We start from the raw sequence: 19551 nt of genomic DNA, 5'->3' as shown, positions 1-19551 counted from the left end.
CAAAGGCAGATGAACTAAAACAACGAAGAGAATGAAATACTCAAAATCAAGATTTTGGAGGTGTTATTGGTGATGACAAATTTTAGTGTATATAATAAAAGAATTGGGCCACACTAAAGAATTTGCTGATAAAAGTAATACAACTAAAATGCTGTTCTCACTGAAGTAATTATTATTGTCATGACAATTTTTTGTTTCACAGAGAACTGCATACAGAAAATATTAAAACACTGAAACCAAAAATTCAAACAGAAACCATGAAGTACTATACAATCACATATACTACTTCAAACTTACTAGACTTAGCATGTGCTCTGGAGACAAACTGCCTGGATTCAAATCCCAACTTGGCCATTTACTAGTTGAGTGCCTGTTCCCATACTGGCAGAATGGGGATGTTACTAGTACCTACCCCACAGGATTGCCAGAGAATTAAATATATCACTCTTTGGGAAGAGCTAAGAACAGCATGGGGCCCACAGCAAACATTATGCAAATGTTAGCTGGTATGATCAGAGTTTTAGGCGTCACTACCCCCAAAGGTACACCAAAAACTAAGGACACTAAGCAATGGACTGATTTTGAGATAAGGCATTTTGCTTGAAGCACACATTTAACAGGTATAATATATCTCATTAACCAGTTTGATTTATAGTAATAAACAGTGAAACATTTCAAGGTGGTAGAACAGTCTTTTTTAAAACTAAAAGGAAGGGAAGTATTTAGCTTAACAAACTATAAAGAAATATAACCTGCAATGACTGGTGGTGATACTTGAGTTGTCTGTCCTGTAACTGCTTTACTATTAATTGGTTTTGCAAAGATCAGCTTCGTGATTACCGGACCAGAGGTTGGTGTTCGAGGCTTCTTAGCAATCTGAAATATATAAATAACTATGAAAACCATTTTTCTATAAAACACCTACTCAATCAAAATTAGACAAGACTGATGTAGAGAAGTACATGTGAAACCAGCTCATTTAACAAAAACATATCTCAGTATTAATATTAAAAACATTTAAAATGCAGCCATTCACCCAAATACTAATATCACATCCTTAAGCCATTATGTAGTAATACCTTTGAATTTTATTTCAAATCCTTATCTTAGTCTCTGAGACATATGCATATCATGAAAATCAAATTAATTTTTAAAAATAATGTTTAAAATAAATGTTAAATAATAATGAAACCATAAAGTGGCATAGCAATATTCTTTTCCAAATAACAAATTATTCAATAATAAAAGATGGAGTAGAATACATTAAGAAAGCATAGTGCAAATGATAAAGACATCTGTAAATATAATTTCATTGGCCCCTGGAAGCAAAATATAAACACACATTAAAGACAGGTTTATGACTTTATCTTCAACTTGAGATCTATGTATCAGGGGCAAATAAACAAAGAACTGCACAGGTTAATGCCTTAGGATACAAAGAGACATGTTTGGCAAAACAAAGACTATTCTGAAGGTGAAGCCTCTGAAATATTATTGACTAAAATATGATTTACTATAGTTTACTAGACTATAAATTCTTTGAAGGGAGAGTCTATGTTTTATTCACCTCTGATTTTACATGATACATGGTACACTGTTGCCCTGAACTAAAATTCTTCCTAAGTCAAGGAATGTAGTTACTGATATTTTTATATTAAAATTATCAATGTATGCAAAGAAAAGCTTTTTCTAAAGCCAGAAGCAGAAATTTAGCAATGACAAATCACAAATTTTCACAGCAGGAAGGACATTAAATATCAACTTTACCTTTGGCAGATATAAAAATTGAGGCCCTGAAAGTACTATTATTGGAAATAATAACGCAAAATGAACAAACATGACCAACTTAAATTACAAAATATACTAGAAGCTGCAACTGATCACAGAACCAAGTAAATATCAGCTTTGTGCTTTAACTATAAATTAAACTTAAAAACATACTTTCTTACATCTAGAATAAATTACTTCCTTACACTCAGAACACAGTACTGACAAAACAAAATGTACAGGAAATACAAACCACCTTTAAAAAAAACAAACCAAAGAGATCTATAACTATATATTAAAAAATATCCAGACTGCAAAACTCTGACATACTTGAATAAATCCATAATTGTACTTTACAAAACTGATGCAATTTGAGAGACATAAAGGGAAAATATTTCCCAAGTGTATTTACAGGCCTAGAACTCTAAAATAAGTTAAATAGGTTGTCTATTGACTTAGTATTAAGAATCTCAAGAGGCAGAGGTACTGATATTTTTGGAAATCTGTATCTTGCAAAAAAATAATCTTAGCCACAGTTTGGGAACTTAAAGTATTTCCCCATTTTTAACTGATTTTCACAATCACAAAACTATACAAATACTTACCAACCAGGAAAAAAATGTAAACAATACTACCAAAAGCTCATTAATTACTCAAATGAACAATCTCAACTTGCATGTATGGTTTTCTTTCTTTAATGGAGCATAGCTGAAAATAAGGATTTCAGTTCTGTTAAGGAACCTTGCTTTTTGTATTATGAGTTAAACTACCCTAGGAGAAACTTACTTTTATTAAATAAAACAGAGCATAAAGGATCATTTTTAAACAAATGTATCTAATTAACAGATTAACACAAAAATGAATCAGAAAAGGAAATTTACAAATAAGACTGCCTAATATGTGATCAAATAATACATGCAAAAAAAAAAATAATAATACATGCAGGTAATTTGGGGCACTGTGTTGTACAGATTTCGGAACTAATAAGGAGTTATGTTGTTCAAGACTGCTAATTATTTATTATCCTTACATACTATGCAGAAGAATCACAGGAAAGGGTTTATGTATCTGTAATTACGTGTAACTATCTCTGTTACTGCCTCTGGTTTCAACTGTCACCTCTTTCCTTCATTTTTCAAGATGGGTCTCCTTCTTCCACCCTTTCCTGTTGTCCACACCCTAACAGCTTCAATCCGATTAAACTTAAGACAATGCTGAGGACCATCTGGGGGAAAAAATGAGATGATCATACACACTATGTAATACTAAACCAAATACCCTGGTGCCTAAAATGGATAGAGATAGGCATGTAGGTTTTTGTTTGTTTTTTTCTGAGCCTCAGAGCTTTAGAGGCTACTCATGAGTTGAAATGATTTGAGTTGCCTAAAAATAACTGGCCAAGAAGAACAATATTCTAAATGGGGTTTCTTTTGCTTTTAAATAGAAGCTCTTTTTAAATAAATAGAATTAAATGTTATAAAAGTAACGACAATAAGAGAAGTTATAAAAATTAGACCCTAGCTTGTTTTCATTGTTGGTACTTGGGGGATTATAGACAAAAACTAGTGGATACAAGTAAACGGGTCTTACAAACAGTATGTACACATTGCTCTATTAAATGGGAAAAAAAACCAAAAATGACATTCTGATTTACATTATCAGTTTCTTATAAACATGGCTATGATCCACATCCTCAAAGCCAGATAAACTCAGGTAAATCAGTAAAAACAAGTTTCACAACTGATTTTTAAAAGGACAAGTTGAGGACAAGGTGCCTGATGGTGACAGGATATCTCATTCAAGAGATACTCATCAAAAGAAGTAAAAGGAAATCAGAGATAAGTGAGAGACAATTGTGAATGAGAAAGCAAAGAACATTAAATGTTTAACAGTGGCCAAAGGGACGTGGGCAAATTATATATAAAGCCTGAGAAATTGTATGAAGTTCTTAAATAAAAAGCCCACGAAAAATAAGATTCTATTTTGCCAACATAATAACAAAAACATTTTTTCTAGTATCAGCTGAGAGTGGATAATTCCCCAAACCTTCCTCCCTTCCTTTTATGCATTCTTTAGTTCTCATGTCTTCTCCTTTTTTCTAAAAGCCAACTCTTTAAAACAGGAAATGCATTTGTGTTCCCTGGTCTTAATTGGATCATTGTATTTCTAAGCATGGTGCTGACCTAAAAAGGCCTATCTGGACACGAAAAATGGGGAACCACTTAACATATGTTCTAATAACCTTGTAACTTGGGTTTCTATTCACACTAACAATGGGTACCATTTTGAAGGATCTTCAGTGTTTTGAGAACCATACCAAGTACTGATCTTACGTATTTCATCATGATCAAATAGCCATCTTACAGCTAAAGTCAAAAACTCAGAGAAAATAAGTAGCCTATTCAAAGTTCCACAGCACCATCGGTCCTGCAGAAAAGTGACTGAAGTCCAGTTGGTCCAATTCTAAACCTTCCATCACAGGGCACTGTCTTTCTACACTGCAAATATGAGTGATGCAGGCAGGGGACAGTAAATTCCAAAGAGGCACATACTGGCTGGTTTGCACTACTGCTGGCTCGAACGGTTTCTCAGAGCAGCAACTTCTCCTAGACTTCGGCCATCTGTTAGCTGAAAATATCATGTCTGAATGATTTTTTGACAGCCCAGCACCAACTCTGCCATCTTTACACCAGCAGAACATCCTTGGACTCAAACTATGACTGAGAATAAAATGTGTTTCAAAATGAGTAAAAAGCTATAAATACACTATACATTGGAATTTAACCACAATTAAGTTCTAAGTTCTCTGGCAGAAATTTTCAAAAGCATTAGACATATCAAAGACTTTACAAAAAAAAGAACCACACAATTACTAAAAGCAACATTCAAAAAGATTCAGTAACAACTATGCATTTAATCACCCTACACATACAGCTATGAATCAATTTAATATTTAACATGCATTTTCATTAAGAAGCCCCCTCTTTTTTTTTTTACCTGTACTGTTTTTAACTGTTGGGTCTGTAACACAGAGGGCTGAGCTGTAGTGTTAAGCAGTTGACTTCCTGGGGTCAATGCTGAGACACCAATGACAGGTTTCACCTCTGGCCTCCCTCCAATGGTAACTACTTTAATTTGCTGCGGTGGTAACTTAGCATCTCCTGACTGGGCCTGAGTTGTAACTTTCTGAGCCTGGGCTTGGCTATGGGGTAGTGCTAAAACAATTGGTGAACCAGACTTGCCCAAAGTTGTTAAAATTAACTTCTGTCCATCTGGTTTAAGGGTCTGATTGCCCAGTTTAAGATCAGATGTCTGTGATACTTTGTTTAAAATAATCTGATTGGCTGATATAGTCACAGGAGTCTGAGCACCAAGTTTTTGAAGGCCACTTGGAAAAGCTGGTTTCACTGTGGTGTTAGAATCTGCTTTAGTGATTGTGGTGTTCACTGCAACTTGGTTAGTGTGGTTACTGTACACTGTGATTGGCTCCGTGGAAATGGGCGTGGCTGCAGAGTCACCAGCAGAATTTATGTTGACAATTTCTTCCAGTTCTGTCTCCATGGGAATTGGGGATGAAACAATAACAGCCTCAATACTATCATCATCCACTAAAGTTATACCAGCGTCCATTATCTCCTCTGGGAGCAAACTATTCACCTCAGCTGGCACCACCTCCATGATCGTTCTCCTTCGAGAAAGTTGGTCAGGTGCTGCAACAGAAGTTGAAAAATGAATAAATTACTATGTTTCAAAACAGATATGAGAAGAAAAAAAATCAGCCAAGAAAAAATGCAAATGACAAAACAATATTTGTGTTAAACCATTTCAACAAATCCTCAACCTTCAAGAATCTGGTATACAAGTCCTATCGGACATAAAACTAGAAGCAAACATTCTCGTTTACCATATCTCAATCCAAAAGTATACCGCATTCAGGCAATACATAATTACAGGAAACTCCTTTCCAATTCCTGCCCATAAATAAAACCTTTTAATATTTGACATGTCTGACCATCTTATTTCTTCCCATTTCTGGGTTTTTCTTCCCTACTAACTTGAAAACTTCTGATTTGCACAAGCAAATAAAGATTTAAATAAAAACAGATATTAGAAAATACAGTTGAACCTCCAGTGAAAGAGGTTCTAAAATGAGGTTACTATATCATTTATAAAAATCCATTAAGTACTCAAATTGATGTTAAAGAAGCTTCCAGAGTAAGCCACCTCAGCAACTGCAGGTCAAATGGGTTATAGGTCCCCAGTTTGATCCATCAGCTTCATATTAAAGAAATTTTTATTTGGAAAGAAGATTCTCAACTCCTCCTCAGCTATTTAGAATGCCAAAAAGGGAACCAGTTAAGAGGTATACAACCAGTTCCCACAAAGGAAAAAAAAGATGGTAATGATAATAATAAAGCAGATCACAAACAAATCAGAACTGTGATGCTTTCAGTCAAAGGTCATGAAAACTTCCAATAAAAGAGTCAGCACCATTATCTTCACATATTAAAGAGTATCTCATATTTATGACTGACTACATATCTTATTTGGACTTCCCTGCTGGCTCAGCAGTAAAGAATCCTTCTGCAATGCAGTAGACGTGGGTTTGATCTCTGCATCAGGAAGATTCCCTGGAGAAGGAAATGGCTACCCACTCCAGTATTCTTGCCTGGGAAATCCCATGGACAGAGGAGCCTGTAGGCTACAGTCCACAGGGTCACAAAGAGTGGTACACGACTTAGTGACTAAACCACCACCACCAAACAAGCTATTTGCCCAGAGTACATCAAAGATTCATAGCAACCTAATCAGTAATTCTTTCTTTTCCCTTTCTTAAAAAAATATAAAAATGCAATACCCATTCCAAGATTAAAAGTTAACAGACATAAGTGGCAAATTATAATTAAGTAGCACTAATAAAAACTAATACTGCCAAAATTATATCATTACTGAGCATTTACTACCTACCAGTGATGGCATAATTTAACCTATCCTGATAACAACTCCAAGATGCATCATTTTACAGATGCATCATTTTACATACTCTATGCCCAAGGTCACATAGCTTGTAAATGACAAGCCAGAACTCAAACTCAGGATGTGTTTAACGATACCAAAGTTCATAATTTTAATCACACAATTTACTGCCTTAAAAAATAAGTCTACTCCTTTACAGCCAACCCTCTACCCCAAATTCCTACTCTACACAACCACCGGTCTATTCTACAACTTCACTAGATTAGTGCTGCCTTTGTGCCCACTTTAGAACTTCACACAGATGGAATCACGTATTATGTGAACCCATGGTATAAAGGATGAGCCTCTCCCCTCAGCATGCTTTTTGAGATTTATCTTTATTCTTACACTAATTAGTAGCTCAGTTCCTTTTTATTGCTGAGTAATATTCCGCTGGATGAATCTACCATGATTTGTTTATCCATTCGTCTGTGGATGGACATTTTGATTGTTTCTTGTTTGGGACTATCATGAATAATATTGCTAAAAATCATTCGAGGCTTTTGTGGATAGATATTTTCACTTCTTTTGAATAATTACCTAGATGTGGACCTGATGGACCATTAGGTAAATTTAACTTGGGGCTTCCCGTATGGCTCCGTGGTAAGGAACCCACCTGCCAGTGCAGAAGTGGGTTCGATCCTGGGGTCAGAAAGACACCCTGGAGAAGGAAATGGCAACCCACTTCAGTGTTCTTGCCTAGGAACCGAGGAGCGTGGTGGGCTGTCACAGTCCATGGGGTTGCAAAAGTCAGACACAACTTAGTGAGTAAACAACAATTTTAAACTTTGAATGAAATATGCCAGACTATTTCCCAACTTAGCTGTGTCATTTTGTACACCAACCAGCAATGCATGGGATTTCCAGCTGCTCTACTTCCTCACCAACAACTGGTTTTGTCAGTCTTTTTAACTGCAGCCATTCTAGTGGGTGTGAAGTGATAGCTCATCGTGGTTTTAATTTGCCATTTCCAGATGACTAAATATGTTGAGCACCGTTTCTTATGAATATTACCTATTTGTATATCTTCTTTTTTAAAGTACCTGTGTGTTAAGTCTTTTGCCAATAAAAAAAAAAAAAGATTGGGGTTTTTAATCATCTTATTGAGTTGGGTGAGTTCCTTATGCATATTGCCATATCATCAGTTGCAGTAACTTATAGCTCAGAGGAAATCAATAGGGTTTGGGGGATCCCAAAGTATAAGCACTTCTCTAGATTCGGCTCTTCCTGGTCAGTAGAGTCCCCCTCCCGCACTTACAGAACAGGGAATTTATGGAACAGGATTGCTGAAACATCAATACCAACTACACCCACTCCCCCCGCCCCACACACACAGTGGCACATCAGCTTCCTATTCCTACTGCAAACCTTGTCCAAGCCCTATCAGCTGTTTCTCAACATTCCACCCCACAAAGAATGAGGAGGAGGATGACTTGGGTGTCACTATCCAATGCAGCCGTTAAGTTTGACTCTCTTCTCCCAGAAGCTCCCCCAGCAGGGTTAGACTCGAAGTCAAGGTGTTAGAGGCGGAGAGGCCACGCCACAGAGGGAGATGGTGGCCCGGTGGTGCATTTACTTTCAGTTTCACGCACTCATACTTGCAGCTCAACTGCAAAACTTCTGATGTTTTCCATCCACCCAAATCCTCATTTCTGAGCTCCTCCTCTTGGCTTGGGGGACTCCTTGACTCAGCAGCTATAGCCCCAGTGCCTTTCGGCGAGGGCCATGCAGTGGAGTGTACAGCAACCAAAGCAAGCACCATCCAGGCCACCCCTCAGCTCAGCCCCGAGAGATTCCAGGAGGTGGGACACGGAAGGGCGCCTACTCCTCCTGCCCCCACCACCCTTGCCTGCCACGTGGCTGAGAGCATTCCCTACCAGACGCCAGTCTTTCCATATCCCCTAGCCTAGCCCTCAAGGCACTCATCCTTCCTCTTTTGAGAAGCCACGTCTGCGTCAGCACTCCATTCTTAAGGCCTAAAACTGTCAAGAACTGGGAGGCAGTCGAGATTCAAGACTCTCCTTGAAAGCTAACAAAGTTGCCTGTCACTGTTTGGTGGAGACTGGCAGATGACACGGCAGTCCTAGGACAGAGACAGGGGACTTATCACACCCAGCACGGTAAGGAATGGGAGCACCGTGTGTGTTCTGGCTCCCTTGCTGCCCCCACGTCCCACGGGGCAGACGTGGGGAGGCGCCCAGGTGTACACGGCGCAGGCAGTGGGTTCACACTGAGGAACCCTGAGCCTAAGGAACCTGAATCGTTTATAAGGGGCTGAAACACACCTGCCCTTTGTCCAACAGGAGATATTATCTTTATGACACTGGACGTACAAGCAAATCTGCCCTCTGCTATGACAGGAGTCACTGACTCGAACACCCAAGGCTTTATGCTATACAAACATCCTGGAGAAAGCTGTTTAAAAGGCCTATTGCTGCCTCGCTTGTAACAAGTACAAAACTACAAAGACCCATGGGGAGCTGTCTCCTAACAGTGTACCTCCCTACTTACTTGTTTTAGCAACGTGTTTTGTTCTTCGAGTGTTTAGGTCTTGTATATGTTTTGGTAAATTTATCCCTAAGTGTTTTGTTTTTTGATGTATTGTAAATGGCCTTATTTTCCAACTGGTTGGTTGTTGCTAGTATATAGGAATTCAACTGACTATTTTACATTGTCCATGTATCTTATAACCTAGCTAAACTCACTAAATCTTATGTAGAGTCCACAGGATTTTTTAGAAAAATAATTCATATTATTTGAGAATAACAATTCTCGGTATTACTACTTATAATAATAACCTGCAGTTCTTCCTTTCCAATCTGCACGTCTTTTGTTTCTTTTCTTGCCTTACCATACAGGCTAGGACCTCCAGTAAAATGTTGAATGAAGTGTTAAGAGCAGACATCTTTACCTTGTTTCCAATTTTAATCTTAGCTGTAGGTTTTTCATAAATTCCCTGTGTTGGGTTGAGGAAGGCAACTTATAGTGCCAGTGTGTAGTTGTTTCTTTTTTCAAATGGATACCTAATCATGTTTTTTTCTGCAACTAGTAGAGATAGACATATGGCTTTTTCTCCTTTGTGAAAGTCACTCAGTTGTGTCCGACTCTTTGCGACCCCATGGACTACACAGTCCATGGAATTCTCCAGGCCAGAATACTGGAGTGGGTAGCCTTTTCCTTCTCCAGGGTATCTTCCCAACCCAGGAATCGAACCCAGGTCTCCCACATTGCAGGTGGATTCTTTACCAGCTGAGCCCCAAGGGAAGCCCAAGAATACTGGAGAGGGTAGCCTATCCCTTCTCCAGCGGATTTTCCTGACCCAGGAATCGAACCAGGGTCTCCTGCACTGCAGGGGGATTCTTTACCAACTAAGCTATCAGGGAAGCCCGTTTTCTCTTTTAGTCTTTGAGTTATATTGATTTTAATAAGCCAATTTTGCACTGCTGAAATAAACCCCACTCAGGAAAATTATATACAATTATATTCTATATATATTGCCAAATTCTGTTGGCTAATACTTTATTAAGTAATTTGTCTATATTTATAAGGGCTCTTGGTCTGTAGTTTTTTTGTAACGGCTCTCTGGGGACAATGCCAGTCTAACAAAATAAGTTGGGACATTGCCCCTTTTCAATTTTCAAGAAGCATCTACATGGAACTGTTACTGTTTGTTAGAATTCACCAGTAAAGCCATCTATTTAACTATAAATTCAATTTCTTAATTAGATGTAGCGTTACTCGGGTTATCTTTCTTTCAAATGACCTTTGATATTTGATAGTTTGTATCTTTTAAGGAATATGTCTATCCCTCTAAGTTGCCAAATTTATTAGCATAAAGTTACATAACAATATTATTTCAATGCCTGGAGAGATGGAAACTTCATTTCTTATTTTGGTAGTTTCTGTCTTTTCTCCTTTTTTTCTTGATCAGTCTGATTGGAGATTTTTCAGTTTTATTGATCTTTTCAAGAATCATTTGGCTTCATTGATTTTTCCCAACAGTTTGTTCATTTTTAATTTAACTGACTATTACCTTTATCTCCTTCCTTCTGCTTTAATTTGTTTCTTCTAGAAGCTTAAAATGGAATCACAGGTCGGGATTTAACAAACCACAACCTACAGATCAAAGTAAGACCACAGTCCACAGTTATTGCTCTACAACTAACAATGATTTTTACATTTGTAAATAGTTGGGGGAGGGGCCTACAAAACATAAAATAGTTGCCATCTGGCCCTTTATAGAAAGTTTGTCAACACTTGGTTTAGATCATTGATTTTAAACCTTTCTTCTTTCCTAAAATAAACATTTAGTGTTAAAAATTCCTCCAACACTGCTTTAACTGCATTCTGCTAATCTCAAATGTTTTTATTATCATTCACTGAAAATCTTTTCTAATATTTCTTGTGATTGCATCTTTGACACATGGAAAATACAGAAGTATGCTATTTAATCCCCAAATATTTGGGGATTTTTCTACCTTTAATTATTGATTTCTAATTTACTCCTATCATTGTCAGAGAATGTAATACTCTACCATTTCCACTGTGTGAGATGACATTTGGAGACCTGTTTGAGGCTCAGTGTACAGTCCCCTTTGGTGAACAGTGCACGTGCACCTGAAGAGAACATGTGCTCCGTGGTTGCTGAGAGTGGTGCCCCATGAATGTCCAACAAGTCAAGATGGCTGAGAGTGCTGTGCAGATCTTCCAGTCTTTCTTTTTCCTCTTCTATCTATTACTGAGAAAGACTGTTAAAATTCTCAAATATGATTGTGGATTTGTCTGTTTCTCCTGTGCATTTTTACTTCTTCATGTATTTCTGTTATTAGGATGAACATGTCCTCTTCTGACTGGTCCTATTAAAAGAGACCAGGAGCTATAGGGCTAGGAGTCTCCCTTGGAAGTAGGAGTAAAGTTCAAACTTCCAACCAGAAAAGGTCTGATTGGTCTGGCTGGTCTCTAAGTAGCATGGGCTGTGCAGAGTTCCGGAGCCAGCACACCTCACAGGCCACTGAGCAGACTGTAATAACTGCTTTATGATTAGACATCTCTAGCTGTTTCAATCAGGGTCACATGCAGGGCAGGGTGGCCTCCGCTAAGAGAAAACTCTCAGAAGGAGCTTGTGGGCATGGCAGGAAAGGGTTTGGCCATCTAGTGACATGAATCATCACTCTAATTTTATCCCTTAGGAATGGAAGATATGCCCTAGCACATGCAGCCTCACCACCCCTGTGTTGAGGACCACTCCAAGAAAAGAGAGAAAGGGAGGATCTTTACAAGCCAACAGGACAGAGGAGCTGTATTTTACCTCTCAAGGTATGGAAAGAAAAGAACACCAAATACGCAATGCATTTCCCAGGCTTCCAATATTTTCTGCTCATAAAACAAAGTTGTGAAAGCTTTAGTTTTTAACTACTTTTTTATTTTTATCAGTATATACTTAACAAATATGTAACGCTTTCCAACTTTGTGGAGGGAAATTAACCAAAGCCCTTGCCCAGACAGACCTTACATGTCAATAGAAGAGGGGCATGATCACAGCTGTAGTTTGGGAGGATTGACTTCATCTTGGTGTTTTATTGGACTGAAAGCAGGGAAACCAGTCACAAGGCTATTACAGTAATTAGTTCAAGACAGAGATAAACGGAGGGTCTGATTTAGGACATTAAAAGAAATAAATACAACATAAAAACAATGTAAGATAGATATGACAAATGCTCTAAGCTTTCACTTTTTTTTTTTGAGACAATTACCAGAGCTGAAGCACTGTTCTTTTTGTTAGTTACAGGTAGAGGACAACCTGGTAAACAACTATTTTCATTCTTGCACATAATAATATAAAGTGGTGATCTACCACCATATTATAGAAGATAACTTGTCAGATGTAGGGACAGAAACATCTGGATGTTTAAGAAATACACTTTTGTACCTAGAGCTTACCACCAGCACTAACTGGTTAACTATACTACTTAGATTTTAGCTTTCATTTGCAAGGTCTAACCTCAACAACTCAAAAATTAGGTACAGAGTTACATTTCTCAAACTAACCTGGGAGCAGTGGACTGTAAAACACGAGTCTTGAAGAAGTGTTGGAAAGTCTGTATTTTCATTTCAGTAATATATTTTTTAAAAAAGTATATTCTGGATTACCACCATCAGTGGTATCAGAATTAGAGTGGGCTAAAGAAAAAGGCATATAAGGATCTTAAAAGGTAAATGATATATTTAAGCCATGTGGAAGTCAAACCACCTAACCGGTGATTTAAGAAGGAATGTTCTGTGACACTCAAACTCAGAAAATAGTGTAGGAGTTGAGTTATCATATGATACACAGCATGGGGCTTCCCAGGGGGCTCAGTGGTAAAGAATCTGCCTGCCAATGCAGGAGATGCGGTTCAATCACGGGTCAGGAAGATCCCCTGGACTAGAACCTGACAACCCCCTGTGTATTCTTGCCTGGAGAATTCCATGGACAGAGGAGCCTGGCGAACTACAGTCCATGGGGTCCCAAAGAGTGACACGACTGAGTGACTGGGCCCGCACACCCACACACAGAATATAGAAAGCTCCACGTCTAGTTAAGGCAGACAATGGCATATTGACTACGCAAGCAAAGCTTCCATTTCATCAAAATATCATTCATTACCCTAAATTTTACTGGCTCTACAGTTTTGTTTATATTTCATTTATACTTCCCTAAAAGCAGTAAGCATAAAGAATTTATATACATCTAAAAATTAAGTATTTTAATACAGTGAAACTATTTAGGCCAATCCTGACAATACACAATATTTTTTCCCTTTAAAGGGGGACTGTATATCATTCATGCTTTAAGACTAACATGGAGGAAAAAACACAGAGATTCAAATCAGAAAGATGTGTTTCCAAATCTTGACTCTCCTCATTGCTTATCATGCAGCCCTAAGCACTAATCTCTCTAAGCCCCAGTTTACTAGCAGTTACTGTGAAGACAGTTATGTGGTATGCTAAAGCGCAAATGAAAATTCTTCTCTTCTTTCTCTATCTAAATTAGCTTCTCCTGATTTCTCTATTTTGTTTAATTTTTATAATTTCGGGGTGTGCACAAATGGCATGTGGGATCTCAGTTCACTGACAAGAGATTGAACTGGGGCCCTGGGCAGTGACAGCTCGGAGTCCCAACCACTGGACCACCAGGGAATCCCCTCCCCATAGAATTTTTAATCCGTCATATATCATGCAGATTACACCTTCACAATATCTCCTCCCCACTGCAACCAAGAGTTTTTAAATCTCTGAAGCTCAGAGCCAACTACGGTAGTTTCTACCTTTATCTTCTCTTACCTGCGACACATCCCACAGAAAAAGCCACAGGACTGATCTCACCCGAGTGCACCTCTGAGGCCGTCACTATCCTACTCAAACGTGTTCTGTAACCCTCAAGGCCTTCTGCATTAAGGCCCTACCCAACCTACCCTTCCAATGTTACCTCCACCAATTCCAAAAGGGAAAGTTTCCTGGAGGAGGAATGGCAGACTACTCCAGTATTCGTGCCATGAGAACCCCACGAACAGTCTGCAAAGGCCAAGATACTGAGGCGTCTCCAAGCCCCAGCACAGTACGTGACACACAGTAGATACCCAATAGTAACATTCGGAAACAAAAGTAGTGGGACTCTGCAATGCGCCTCTCCACCAAAAAGGCACCCGACTAACTCCACCCGCCTAACTCTTCACTGCTTTCTAACACACTTATAACCATTAATAGGCAACTCTTTCAGCAATCACCTGAAAACTGGTTTTTAAAGACAATCACAAGGAATCACAGAAAGACGATGGCAACGGGTGACTTAAGAAACAGAAAAGCCCATGAGTGAGCCTACTTCTTTATCCGGCCTCCCTGGGGCCCATCGGGTGAAGACTCCACCTGCAGTGCGGGAGATCTGGGTTCCATCCCTGGGTTGGGAAGATCCCCTGGAGGAGGAAACAGCTACCCACTCCAGTGTTCCGGCCTGGAGAATTCCAGGGACTGTATAGTCCATGGGGCTGGAGAGTGGGGGACACGGCTGAGTGCCTTGCACTTATTTTTATTTTTAAAACTCTCAGTACTGACTTAGCAGCTGAGTTAGCAGAGACCAAACAACTGCAATGTAAGAGCTATAAGAAATAACAACAATCAAATTCCTACTGTATAAAACATCAGGAAAAAACTATTTTAAAAACTCATTAACTAAAACCTCTGAGCACCTCTTAGTTATTTAAAAAAATACCTTTGGTCTCTCAGTCCTCTAGTGAATAAATGTGGACATACAATGCGCAAGCTATACACACACATACACACAAAATATTTCCTCTCTGAATAAAACACACAAAGAATAAAACTGTATGACATGCTATGACATCATCTCTTTGTAGGAAACTTGGATATGGAAAACCATTGCTAATCATAAACACTACTAGGAGACATTTCTTAAACATTCATCTCTCTGTTCACTCATATACTCAACCTTCAACTAACCCACCCTACCACTACAAAAGCTGGGGGGAAAAAAATCAGAGGGCCCCAAATCAATGTACAGAAATGTGATTCACATGTAACTTTTCAGTAACACTACTGTTGGGGATCTACAGCACAATCTAAAACATACATGGATCTTTAGGCAACCTAACCAAACCAGACTGTGGCTGTCAAAAGCTCAATCAGCCCAAATTCTCCAGCTCTTGAAACAAAGGGCTAAAAAGTCCAGCAGGTTAAATAAAACAGAGGTCTCAATTTGTCTTTAACCAACTCAAAATTTGACTCCTATCAAGTGTGAGCATCAAGTCATCACAACTTCCTTCTTAACAATGAAGGCAAAACTTGTGAACCAAAATAGGGCTGGCAAAGCTGTATTTCACTTGGATCATAAAATCTACTGTAAAACCTTCCATAACTTTACTCTCTGAATTCCTGAAATGGATGAGAGGCAGGGAAACACATGGATATCAGATATGACTGACAGTATCTCAATTGTCATCTGCCGATGGCAGGGGCCAAGGAGTCCTCTATAGATAACAGAGCCATCAAAGAAAGAGACAACATTTTCAGTGATTACAGAACTGGTCCACGGGCTCACAAAAGGTGAACATCCACACCCCAACAAGTTACAGACTATGATCTAAGACCCAGAGCTTAAATGCCGAATAAAATGCCAACCTTCGGCCTCCCTAAAGAAACGTACAACCCCATAAACTGCTGGACATCATCAAACCAACACCCGCAGGAGTGGATATTTTGAACATTCAATCAGGAAACCAGGATAACTGCTAGCGGTTCCTCTAGGCCTCAGTAGCAGCCTTGGGTATAAGAGCAAACTCGAGTCCTCTTAACACTCAAAAGAATAATGTTGATGTCATGACGAGGCTGCTGATCCTCTGCACTCTGAACTAGCCCTTCCTTGATCCGCCGGGCGATCCTTCGCCCACCCGCCCCCTCCCCACAAATAAAGCGACCTCGCAACGGAGCAGCCCTCGGGTAGCCCCTGGCTCCTCTACCTCCGGCGGCGGCCGCTTTCTCCTCCCTCCGGCTCCGAGGTGGGGGCTCCAGAAGGTCCCGGGCAATCCTGAGCCCGGGCGGTGCTGCTTTTGCGTGTGCACGGTGGCTCCGGCCAGCCGCTTCCTCCCCTCGTCTGCCGGACCTGGAACGCTACTGGGGAACCCGGGGGCCGCGGACGGAGTCCCGGGTGGCGACGCCGCCGCGGCCGCCGCCTCTGGTATGTCAGGGGCCGGGATTGTATTTCGAAAGATCCGCCATTTTCACCTCGTCATCACCATCACAGCTCAGCAGCTTCCCCGACAGCCCGAGCCCGGGCCGCCGCCGCCGCCGCCGCCGCCAGTAACCTCCCCCTTCCTCCTCCTCCCCTCCCCGGCCCTCCCCTCCGGAGAGGTGCACACCCACATATCCGGGGAAACCTCCCGCCGGCCCCGCCAACCTTCAAATGCTCGGGGAGACACCACTGCACACAGAGCCCACGCCGAGACCTTTCACCCCGCCACGGAGGGGAAATCGCGCTACCTGCAGAGTCCCCAGACCGGCACACTTTTGTTTTGAAGAGCAAAAGAAAAAAAAAAAGCGGAAAGGGGCAGAGGGACCACCAAGAGCTTCCACTCTTTGCCACTTTCAGGACCGCAACTTGAGAGAAAGATGATGGAATGCCTTTGATGCGCTGTGTCCATCGCAGACACGAAAAACAACAACAGGATCAAGACCTGGAATGTCATTCACCAGCTCTGACATTTTCCTCCACCGCCAGCACCGCTTTTGACAGAATGGGCTGTTTCCCACCGCACTTCAGACCTCTCTGACACATAGTAAATTTACAGGCATTGATTCTCATGCAGATACTGTGGTCAAGACGTCTAAGTTTTCAAAATAAAAGTTCCGAACTGTTTCCTCTTAACTTCCTCTGATCCTTTCTGTCCATAAACACTGTGACTTCCAGTTCGTTTGTCATTGGTTTAAGACATCAAAGAGCAACTAGGTTTAACATGTACGGATCCTACTCATGAGTGAACAATATCTAAAATACAGAAAATATAACTCGGAGTTAAAATTTTTTTTGCCAAACGTTTTTAGAATCTAAGTCATCAAATTAAAAAAAAAAATCTGCCGCTGAAATTTTTGATAGTGAAAATAAGCAGCGTGCTTTAGAAAAGACCCTAGAATTACCTACTCAGCATCACCAGCGTCTCTCATCATGTAGTTTAATAAACAACTAGAAGAGAAGATAGGCATGTTTTAATCATCAAAGAAATAACAAGAAAACATAAGCTGCATGGCTTCTGAAAGGAATAAAATTTTTCTAAAACTAAATTGGCTACCTTTGCTAATTTCAGATTTGATAACCACCCATTTTTTAAAAGGTGAATTCTGTGCCCAGCATTCAACTACAGCATAAGCTCTAAATGATCTGTCTGAAATGAATTTCCAGGTTTCGAACAGAGCCACTCTACTGTCTTTTTTTAGAAGTTAGTTTAAGAAGAGAAGGGTAGAAGCTGAACAAGGCATTTCATTTCCTTACCTGGCTTGAATGACAACTCCATAGAAAAGTCGATAGCTTCAGGCTTAAACAAGTGCTATCATCACCCAGCCCAGTCGCCGTTTTCTATATGCAGCTGGCTAGACGCTGAGAGTATCCAGCCTTCCCAATTTTTTCATCTGTAAACTTTACTTCCCCACCGCCAGCCCCGGCCACCCGCACTCCGCTTGGTGCTTACCGTTGCTTGGCCAAGCTAAGTGCTGGCCCGCTCCCTACCCCGTGCACTCGGGAACATTATGACATTTGGCCGGTGGGCTTCGCGAGGAAAACGGACAGACACGAAGAAGACACCACTACAAAGGGGCACAGGAAGGACGGGGCGACAGGCAGCAGGGAAAAGGAGGGGCTGGTACAAAATGACACAGCAGCCAAACCGGTTCCCAGAAACCCGGGGCCGACACGGCGGCTCCTCGGGCCGCGCAGCGTGCGTGTCAACAGCCGCGGGAGCCCTTCCTCCGGATCGCCGGGAAGGGCGGGCTGCCGGCCGAGAGCCGGCCCAGCCGGGTGACAGCCGCCCTCTCGAGTGCCGGCGGGAAGGGGCCGAGCCCGGAGGATCCTCCCACCTCCTGCGGCCCGGGGGATGGGGCGCGGCGGCCCCCAAGACTGCAGGTTCCCGCTCTCCGCCACTACCCCTCTAGCCCGGGCTCCCGGAGGGGGCGGTCCGGCGCCCCCGCCCGCGCGTCCCCTTTCCCGCCCGCCTGCCTAGGGGCCCCCAACCCCGGGAGGTTGACACTCACCAAAGCCGGCGGCGGCGCCGCCGCCTCCTTCTCACGCCGCGCTCCCTGGGCTCCCAGCAGCCGCGGCGGCGGCGGCGCCTCCGAGACACAGACCCGGGTTTGTTCAAAATCACGCGCCCAGCGCCATTCCACCGCCGCATCCCATAATACGCTGGGCCCTCCCCTCCCGCGCGCCTCTCTCGGCCCGCCCCTCCGCTCGGCCCGCCCCGCCTCCCCGGCCGGCTTCCTTCCCGCCCCTTCCGCGGCGCCTGGCCCCGCCCCTTGGCAACCCTACCCGGCGTCATCCCGCAAGGCGCCGCGAGTGCGCTCCGGCTCCACGTGACGCCGAGTGGGCGCTCTGTCAAAGCTTTCGCACGGAATGTTCCATCCGGCTGAACACCCGGGGGGGGGGGGGGGTGAGGGGGGAGATGTGTGTGAGGCGCGGGATCGTGCCTGCGGTTGGAGGGACTGACTTAGCGTCCAGCTTTCCTTGTTTGGAAGTCTGTGCAGTAGGTGCGATTTCCAGCGTCTTGCCGCTGTTTGATGTTCTTGCGTGGGAAAGTGATCGGTCGTCACATAATGCCAAATCTCTTGGTTTCTGAGGCTCTGGTTTTGCAGGGGTCGCTAAAAAGCCCCTGGAACAGCACGCAGAGTTAAACTTATTTTGAAAGGGACTTTTTTTTTTAGTGTACCGTCAGAACACACACAATCCAAATTCTTGGTATTTGGTCACCTTTTCCTTGTATTTTGCCCACTATTTTTATAAAGTAAGAAAAAAATACCCCAAATTTGGAGTCGGATCAGCACACGCACAGATTCCGTTAATAACTGCCCTGTGTAAGACAAAAACTGCAGATGAAACAATAGAAAATATACAGAGTATACGTAATATAAATGGTGTGGTACAGTCTGTAATTGCTAATGGAGCACGGAGGACAAACAGGTCGAGGAGGGAGGCTGTAGCTTGGGAACACAATGGAGGAGGTGAGGCATGCT

The 19551-nt window shown here is 41.7% G+C and overlaps 1 protein-coding gene and 1 long non-coding RNA gene across 13 annotated transcripts in view; one reads left to right on the top strand and one right to left on the bottom strand.

Annotated features, from left to right (window-relative positions):
* The window catches only part of LOC110136877 (uncharacterized), a 42727-nt gene extending 30631 nt beyond the window's left edge, over window positions 1–12096 (top strand). The window contains exon 3 of the long non-coding RNA XR_002313760.2: window positions 11973–12096. This is a non-coding gene — a long non-coding RNA (uncharacterized lncRNA). The remainder of the gene's footprint in view (window positions 1–11972) is intronic.
* The window catches only part of LIN54 (lin-54 DREAM MuvB core complex component), a 63556-nt gene extending 44827 nt beyond the window's left edge, over window positions 1–18729 (bottom strand). For 2 of the 12 annotated variants that reach the window (XM_070458237.1, XM_070458239.1), the window contains exons 1-3: window positions 17822–18007; window positions 4765–5477; window positions 753–876 (exon numbers count right to left, since the gene is read on the bottom strand). In XM_070458237.1, coding sequence (XP_070314338.1) covers window positions 753–876; window positions 4765–5477; window positions 17822–17843 — 859 coding nt within the window. In that variant the 5' untranslated portion in view covers window positions 17844–18007. The other 10 variants (XM_020892855.2, XM_020892858.2, XM_070458236.1 and 7 more) reach the window with 10 other exon arrangements.
* Between the last annotated feature and the right edge of the window lie 822 nt (window positions 18730–19551).

The sequence above is a fragment of the Odocoileus virginianus genome, chromosome 29, assembly GCF_023699985.2.
Source record: "Odocoileus virginianus isolate 20LAN1187 ecotype Illinois chromosome 29, Ovbor_1.2, whole genome shotgun sequence".
Taxonomy (NCBI): Eukaryota; Metazoa; Chordata; class Mammalia; order Artiodactyla; family Cervidae; genus Odocoileus; species Odocoileus virginianus.
Note: the sequence above shows the minus strand (reverse complement) of the source record. Positions and strands in the feature narration are given on the sequence as shown.